The sequence below is a fragment of the Mesoplodon bidens genome (genome assembly GCF_964165515.1).
Source record: "Mesoplodon bidens genome assembly, chromosome: 13".
NCBI lineage: Eukaryota > Metazoa > Chordata > Mammalia > Artiodactyla > Ziphiidae > Mesoplodon > Mesoplodon bidens.
The window spans coordinates 72,913,292-72,922,622 of record NC_138169.1 but is presented as its reverse complement, the minus strand read 5'-3'; the positions used below and the strand labels follow the sequence as shown (position 1 = coordinate 72,922,622).

At 45.0% G+C, this 9,331-nt stretch overlaps 1 protein-coding gene across 1 annotated transcript; it reads right to left on the bottom strand.

The window, feature by feature from the left end:
* Window positions 1-352: 352 nt before the first annotated feature.
* On the bottom strand, window positions 353-7,842 carry ST8SIA3 (ST8 alpha-N-acetyl-neuraminide alpha-2,8-sialyltransferase 3; the record flags this gene model as incomplete). Its single annotated transcript, XM_081251893.1, has 4 exons — window positions 353-635; window positions 3,171-3,728; window positions 6,136-6,255; window positions 7,664-7,842. 4 exons carry the CDS (start codon window positions 7,840-7,842, stop codon window positions 353-355), a joined length of 1,140 nt encoding a protein of 379 aa, XP_081108019.1.
* Between the last annotated feature and the right edge of the window lie 1,489 nt (window positions 7,843-9,331).

Here is a 9,331-nt window from a genome sequence, read left to right as displayed (position 1 = left end):
CGAGGACTGTATCTGAGCAAAGCTGCAGAAACTACAGCCCTAATCCTCATAAAAAATGGGAGGCAGTTTATTATTAAAATACAAACATGAAAATACTTCAGACCATTTCGTTAGCAGCATAGTTCCAAATGCAACATTCCCTTTATCAATCAAGTTTAAGTCAGGTGGCTTCTAAGCATCTGTCCTGCTAAGACCCTTAAAAGAGCAGTGCAAAAGGGGGAGAGAAGACATCTTTCCTTTTAAGTGGCAGACAGTCCTTACAAGGAATTCTCTAGGGTTCTATTCTGTCGACTATGCAGTGTGAGTTGGGGCCCTTTTACATCGGCCGTTTGGCACTTTCTGTTCGCAGTTCTCAGGCACAGCGTGACAGAGTCAGCTTGGTGAGCCCTTCCCCGTGCATTCGGTACAAGAGCTGAAACTCAGCAGGCAGCTGGTGGGACTCCTGCCACTTGGTAGTAAATTTGGTTCCTTTTTTGTCATAGTAATGGTATGGAAGATCTTCCCTTGTGTTGGGGTCAAATCCAAAAGGCCAAAATCCATACAAGTGGATCTCTTCACATATTGCTGATGCAAGGGTGTACATAAGAATACCTGTGCTCAGCCGTTTGGGTGACAAATGTTTGTTTTTCCAGTACCTGTGGAACAATAAGTACAGGTGGATTCAGAGGCCAGTGTTGAAGGTTTTGGTCAGATGGGTCACTGTGACTGGTTTGGGAAGTGAATTTATCCAGGCAACTTAACCCGTACTTGCTTTGAATCTGTCTTGTAGACCACAGAACACCTCAGGGCAGGACCGGCTACATAATTTGTGAGACCCCGAGCAAAATGAAAATGTGGGCCCTTACTTCAAAAATTATTGAGAATTTCAAGAGGGCAACAGCAGAGTATCAAACCAAGCATCGGCCTTTCTAAGCATGGGCTCGTGTGTTACTATAGAAGTCACACATGTTTGAAGCCATCCCTGCTCTGGGTTGTCCTAAAGAGTGGTGTCTCTGACTCAGTGGTGATGCCATAAAAGCCCACCTTTGAGAATGACTATGCTTCTCACACATACAGGGCCCTTGGGCTAGGGAGGAGGTTGTTTAATCAAAGGGGACCTCCTCTATTACTTCCTTATCCAAACTTAGAGATTAAATCTGTCTTCTTGGGTTTGGAAAGATTGTAGGGCCTTATTTTTTTTCTACCCGCTCGTAAAAAAATCACATTCCCTGTTCCTTTGTCTTAACCAAATGCTCCCAAGCCCTTCTTTGGCGTGCCAGAACCTAAGAAAAGTATTTACACACTTTCTGAATTTTAAAAAATGCTAAATTATGGTTGTTGTTCCTTCCATGTTTAGATAGTAATTTGAAGCCTTCCTACCTAAACTGCCAAATATCTGAGACTGCTGTGGAGTGAGGGTGTGTGTGTGTGTGTGTGTGTGTGCGTGCACACACACGTGTGCCTTCATGACTGGCTGTGCAGGCATAATCAAACTGTTCATGAATCAGGGTTCCATGGACTGTACTTCCTCCAAGTTTTCATTGAACCAGCATGTTCAGGCCCGAGCTGCTGAAAGGCTGGGGGCCAGGTGGGCCTCACAGGCCGCTTCCTGAAGGTTCTATCACATGCAGTTCCTTCTTCACTACCTGAAGGCTTCACGTGGACATTTCCCTTCCAGGTGAAATTCAGAAGTTCAGTCTTTGTTTTAATATTCTTACCTAAGGAGTTAGAATGGCTTCTGATGTTTCTTTTGGTACAGCTGTACTTGAATAGAGCAAGAGGGGAGCAAAACGATGAGGTCAAAAGACCACAGGGCAGGTTGGCAGGAGGCCTGGCTTCTAATTCTGGTTCTGCCCATTTTGGGCAGTAAATGTTGGGTAAATAACTCGTTCTTTGTACCTCAGTTAATGCATCTTTAAACTTAGGAGTTGGGTTATATTACCTCTTAAGAAGGTAACCATACATCCTGGGAAACTGGAACAGTCCCAGTTTTTGCCTATTGTCTTTGTTGTAATTCTTAATAGTGCCCTTTTTCTTTCAAAGAAAAGGTTCCAGCGTGGACTGTAAATTCTGGCATCACCCTACCTGTTAGATACATACCAGTTGATTACACAATAATTCCTCCTTATACGAGAGGTCAACTACACAGATCTTAAATTTGGAAGACTTTAGAGGACTACAGGATACACTACTATGTACCCATCTACCATGGGATAAAAATTTTACAATCCTTGTTTACCAGACCTCCTAGAACCCACTCTAACTTGCAGTAACATCTGGACAGTATGTTAGGACACTGGGGTTATTCGCATAGGGGAAATTAGAGTTGAGGCAATTTCCTCAGATTATTTAAAGAAAAAATTCTGCAATTAATCTTGCTTTATAAAATGCCCTGCATCTTACAAATGCCTGCTCCCAATTCTGGCTGCTTATTAGAATCAGCTGGGGAGTTATTAAAACATAACAAGTGCCTGAGCCTCTCTCCTCCCCCACCAGACAAATTACATTAGAATCTCCTGAATTAGAGCCCAGGCAAGAGTATTTTTTAAATCTCTCCAAGTGATTCTAAGGTACAGCCAGAGTTAAGACTCATCGGACTAGACGAAAATATTGCATCCTGGTTAATCTGTCTTTCAAATTACAAGGGATAACGATGAGCTGATAAAATACTTTTCACATGTTTTGGCACTCAAATCTCGAATTATAAAAGCAGATTATACAATTTTGATTTGTCTAGGTGGTTTTCTAATCTTGGACATCTAAAAAGCACCCAAATATCAAATAAAAAGGAACATTTAAAGTCAACTGCATCTTAAAAAAACCAATTGATTTGTCCACTTTAGTCATGGGCATTATTGGGACATGGCTATCCATTAAAAGAAAATTATTGATTTGTGGTGATTTCCATGACTGCTTGTTAGGCTTACCACCAAGAAAGGGGACAGGGAATGGAGAGGAGAACCTGATGAAACACCAGTCCCTCCATTTGACACTTGGTTACCAGCTGGGGTAGGAGACTGAACTTCGTACCTAGAATGATCCATTCATTCATTACAAAACATAAGCGTTCATTCTAAGGTACTAAGCTAACCGCAACAACTAACTAATCAGTTCGCTACCACCCCCAAGAGATTACAATATTGATTTGCCATCTGGTAGGGTATGAGTTAAAGGCAATAAAATATACACACCTGTTGACATGTTGCATTATATTTCCAGGCCAAGCCAGTTGGACCTTTAACTGACCTCTGTGTTCAACAAAAAAGTCAACTAGTGTCCTGGTAACAGTTGCTGAAGTGTGGAAGAAAAATGCAGGGATCCAAAGAATGGCCCCATCAAGCTTTTTTAAACTGAGAAAAAAGTTGTTACGGTCCTGAATGGTCAAAAGATTGTTGTAATATTTTTCCAGGATGCTGGGGTTGAAGGTGGTAAGGTTGGTTTTCCTTCCAACATCTCTTTGGAAAGCCTCCGTAGGGGCAAAATTGCAACGGAAAACAAAATCTGACTTATCTATTTGTTGTCCACACCGGCTCCCTGTCAGGATCCCACTATTTCCAACCACAGCACAAATATTATAATGCTTATTCACAATGGGTGACACATCTGGAAGCAGCGATCGGAAGTTATTGCTAATAGAGAAAACATATTTATGGCTGGAATAATCATAGTGCATCAGTTGTCCAATCCGAACACTATTCTTGGTCAAAGAAAAATTTTTTATTACATCGACATGCTGAAGAATTTCTTGCCTAAAATAAAAAGAAATTCATTAAATATATCCCATTCAAAAGAATTGATTTTCCATTTTATGTCTTATGCTATTTCATTTAGACAAGAACCGTAGGCACTGAACCCAAGAAAGATTATACATTCATAATTGAAGGAAGAGCTGCTTCAGAATTTACAAACATGTGCTAGTCTCTCAAATTCTGGGTATAGTCCTTTGAAGCTTGTAAATGTTGTAATTTATGGTTTTTAGCTGCCAATTCTTTGGCTTTCTGCTCTACTTGTAAAGTGTATTCGATCAAGGGGGAGGCATAGGCCAAACTGTGTCAGAAAATACAGGGAGACAATTTACACAGGCCCCAAAGAGCTCACATTAATGCACAAACATTGGTGACTAAGAGTTTGTAACTAGGGGCTACTTGTTTGCTATTGGACTGCAGCGTTCAAGGAATATCAAACATCACTGGTGTCCAAATAAGAGCCAAACAGATATGAGTCAGTATGGTACTATCTATTATTAAGATATGAAAATGGTAATAGCAGTGGGTGTGGTTGAATATTTAATAGAAATGAGATGATAATCTCATTAATGTCCTTTAAATAATGAAAAAGGAACATTTTTCTACTTGATTATATAGAAACCCATTTAAGTTAGAGAAACCTGATTCTTAGAAAAAGAAGCTGTTGTAAATCCTGAAGATGTGTGTATATTCTAAGAATTCAGAGGATAAACAAGGCAAGGGTGATACTTAGCACTAATTTCTGGTTGCTTTCATGTTGAGCATTAAGTGTAATTAAGCGTATCCTCTTAAAGTCTCTGCTGTTTAAAATATTTAAGAGAGACCGGTCATATGTTACTCTTCTAGTAGGTTCTTCAGTTCTAAGAAACCACATTGAACCTCCTGTGTCTTTTGCATAAAAAAAATAGCAGGAATGAAACTAAATGCTTTGCATATCATCATTTTACCTGGAATCTTATTTTTAAAAAATTACTTCATTTGACAAAATACAGAGAAACATAAACTGAAAGCTTTAAGCCAGAACTTCCAAAGTTACTAACAGTGTTCATTACAAACTGTTACAAAGGTAAAGTAAGTTTAAAGTGATACTGGGAAAGTTAATTAAAGCTTACCTAAATGGATTAAAAGGAGGGAAGTTTTGAGAAGGCAGTATTGTTCTAACTGGTTATTTGGGTCACATGGCCTAGTGTGGGAAGAATATTTTTATTGAGTCAGAAATATGTTTGGGGAAAAGGTATACTGTATTAGACCCATGAAAAATTTCTGGGCTGTCTATAAAATTAATATTGGATTAAAACCACAAAAGTTAAAAAACTTCAGAGTTTTAGAATTAATCAATTATTGTCATGGACTAACTTCTAATTAATGTTTAAAAATTTTTAATCATAATCATGTGACTGTGTATCAACCTTTCAGGTAAACATTTTCATGACACCATGGATAGCTACTGAATTTGTTTTAATTCCATCATTAGATTAAAATAAAAGAGTGCAATAACTAGAAATTCTATGACCAAAACACAACACCCTAAATAGAGTGGTAAAATAAGTATTTGTAAAATAAGTATTCATGCCCCTAATGAATACACTAGATGGCTCACATTCCATTTAGCAGCATAATAATCCCACCAAAGTGGAAGGAGAAATGACTTATCTGGGATTGCTAAGAGTTGACCAGATATCACTGAGGAGAATAAATACTTTTGTATAAATCTCTTCCTTCTTCCCCCACCTCCAAAAAACAAAACAAAACAAAACAAAAACCCACACACAACACACAAAAACTCCTTCCTGTATAAATGAAGCTGCTACAAGACAATTAAGAACAATGTTGGGTAGCTTTTACAATATGTTAAAAGCTATAGAAGTTTAATGAGAAGAAACAGGTAAAAAACCAAAACCATAAAATACCTGCATATATTTGGGCCGAGATTTTCACTAGTAATTTGTTAGGGATGAAATGTAGTGTCTTCTGTGTTTCAGTGGGACAATACTTTTTTACTTTATTAAAAAATTTTTTTTCTAGTTGGGGAATGAAAATGCATTGCGTGGTATTTTTGTACTTAACTTTTTTTTTTTTTTTTTAATAAATGACTTTGGCAGTATTAGCCATAATGTTAACTATACATCATGGTGCTCAATTAAGCTCAAGTTAGGGAGGATACTGGAAATATCTTTTTTCCCTTCCATTCAAATTGGTCTTTTTGATGTTTTCTTTTTATGAGAGGGCACCACATATTTAAATTAAAAAAGATTACTTATCAGCCTTTGTTCAGTCAGGCCAAGAAGACAATGCAAATACACCTCGGGTTGGGGGGGGTAGATTTTTGTTGTTTTGTATTATTTCGTTTTGTTTTGTTTTTGAGCTCCAGAATTCAGAACACCTTTTGGATCTTTTCCCCCTATCCTACCTTTGATGTAAAAACGCTGTCCGATTAAATGTCCACTTAGGTCTGGCTTGGAGTTCATGAGTCAGAGAATGCGGAAAGGGCACAAATGACGGATCTAGAAGCTTCAGTGCAAACTGTGACCTGGAGAGGAGTATGAGTACACAGACAAACGTGCTGGCCTCAGCTAGGGGAAGCCAAGGTAGCCATTAAAGTCCAGCCGGCTGGGAGCGGGGCGGGGATGGGGGACGGCTGGAACACGTACTGGCTACATCCCGCCCCAGAGCCCCTTCTCCTCTGGTCCACTTTCTGCTCCCCCACACACACCCGGGAGGAAGAAAGAAAACGAGGGAAATCCGTCTCCATTGTCCATCCCTGCGGGTGCGGGAAAGACCATAAAATGGCCGTCTTACGGAGAGCAGGGGCGGGAGCCCGGCGCTCGGCTAGAAGCTGATGCGCGGAGAGGACCAGGGAGTCAGCACCGTGGACAGCGGCCGCACCACGGCTCGCCCTACCCGCGCCGCCCCCGCCGTCCGGCCGGATTGATTTTTATAGAACGGGCAGATGAACCGGAGACCCAGGGGAAGGCTGGGGGTGGCTCCTTCCTTAACCTCTTCCTTCCCGAGCCTAGGTCTGGTTTCACTCCTTGTCCCCTGACTGGGGACCCCCCTGGAGGCCGCTGGCCACCTCCACTCCTCTGCCCAGGCGGGGCTTCTCTAGGTTTCGCGTTCTGGCCTGGCCTGGACCACAGGGTGCACTCGGTATTTCCTACCCGCCCCTCAGAGGCTCTGCTGGGGGAGCTCCTAGGGGGGCACACTGGGGCAGAGGCTCTCGACGAGCTGCGCCAAGCTTCGCCCCGGAGCCTTCTCAGTCCAGCCTTGCGCCCGTTGGGGACTTGGAGCTGGGGCGAGGGTAGGCGGCCCTTAGGAGGCTCGCTTCCCGCAGAGGGCGGGGGAATTGCAGAAATCCCGGAAAGGCGGGGTGGGGGGCGATGGCGCGGTGTGCGGGGGAGGGAGGGAAGGATGGAGGTCGAATACCCCAGGGGCTTCGGGAGAACAGACCCGCGCATCATCTGATGGGGTGAAGGGTTGGGGAGAGGAAAGGAGGAGAGCGCAAGAGGAGTCCGGCGCCTGCGCCATTAAGTCGCCCCGGACCGCCCGGAGCCCGGCCGTGGAGTCTGCGGACAGGGGCGCGGGGTAGGCACTCACCTAACGCTTGTCCATCTCTCCATGCCCCTTCCCAAATACACACAGGGCCTCTCCCTCCACCATCATTCTCCTTAAACCCTCCCCCCATTTTTGAAATGGGGGAAGGGATGCCGAAGAAGAATACGAGAATGCAATCACATTGATTAGGACAACGGCTTATAGGGGCTCTGGGTTAAAAAAAAAAAAAAAGCACGGGAGGGGTGGTGGTGTAAGAATCAGAGAGACGAATGGAAGGACCACGCAGTTTTCTTGCCCAAAGTGTCTCGGAGAAGGCAAAACACCCCCCTCTGACCTCCCGCCCCCATAAACCAGATACCTGAGGGCGCTCAGCGTCCCGCACTCACCGGAATCCCGCGTGGAACATGTACATTCGGGGCGCCCCCGGGTTGGCATACTTGGGAGTGGTGAAGATGTTCTCCTTTTTCAGGGACACGTAGCTGATGAGCGATAAAATCAGCAGGGCGACGCTGAGCATAACCAGCCCCAGCACACTGGCGACCCGGGCCATTTTGCAATTTCTCATCCCGGGCTGTGTTGGGATCAGGAAAAGCGGGGAAAGCGGTCCATTGAGCGGCCAGCAGCTCGCTGGCGTGTCAGTGTGTGTGAGTGTGTGTGTGAGTGTTCGCGCGCGCGTGTCAGCGTATGTGCCGGGGGGGTGGGTGGGGAGGGGACCGAGCAGGGGAGTCGCGGAGGGCCAGGGCGTAGGGGCGGGCAGGAGCCCCAGAGAGAAGCCAGGCCCCCAAGGCAGGGGCGAGCGGGCCAGGAGGCTGAGCAGGAAGATGGAGGGTCTGCGCGGCGGCGTGGCGATGTAGCTGCGCGCCGTGCGTCTCCGACCGCCGGCTCAGGCTCCCCAGCGCGTTGCCAGCGAGGCTGCCGTCTCCTCTGCCGCCTGCAAGATAAATGTGATTGGAATAACGTTACAGTTCGATCTAAGCACAGGATTTAATTAATGAGCTCTAATCTCCCAAATAACCGGGGGAGGGGCGGAAGAGGGAGGGATGAAGGGGGGTGGCAGAGGGAGGGGAATTGAGGCTGGAAGGCTGCAGCCCACGTCAATGGCCTTCCCAGCTGAGGGTGCGGGGCGAGGAGGTGTCTCCGGCCAGACAGAGGCCCAAACTTAGTTCAATGGACAATTCATTACTTTATAAGTTAATCGTGGAATATAGAGATAAATAACGGGAGTTGCTGTCCTGGAGGATACACAACAGCTGGGTGCTTATGAGATGCAGGGAGAGGGGTTTTAGGAGTAGAGATGTAAAAGCTTCTCTCCTCACCACAGAGCACAGCCCCGGGCCCCACGGATCAGCACCTGCCCCAACACCCCAGCAAGGAAGTCCTGAATAGCGGCTGGGCCTTGTGAGCGCTGAAAACCTCCTTGGAATCTTCCGTAATCTCTCCCGTATCTGCTTCCTATGCCCAGCGCATACTACACTTCACTCTAAAAGATGGGTGGTGCCTAGCAGAGTTGTAAGGTGAGCTGTGAGTGTGGAGGACCCGGCTCCCCCTCCCTTTCCTCCCAGTGTCTGACTCCCAGCACCCTGCACGTGGACAACCGGCATGCCCCGGAGGTAACCAGGACCGGAGCAGTTCCCTCTGATTAAACTCTTCCATTGCCCACTTTTCGGACTCATCCCTGTGGCCAGGCCTTCAGGATGGGCCACTCAACTTTGCCCTGAAGCTTAGCTTAGCTTAGACCAGGAGCTGGGGCATCATAAACCTCTGTCCATTATAAATGCCCAGAACTCTCTTTTGGAGGAACTCAGGAACCAAGTAAGAGATGCCGCCTCCGAGGGTGGAAGGAAAGCTCACTGTGTAACACTTTGTGTTGCTGTTTCAATTTGTTTGAGCATATTCACATGTTATCTGTTCTAATATACATTGGAAATAAAAGTTAGTTCATTTTCAGTCATGCCGTTGGATGCTCAGAAGGCAATCTACATGTTTCTTTAGCTCTGTCCTTTGCAAGTAACTTGTGACGTCTTCCCCCTACCTTTACCCTTGGCCTGGTCCTC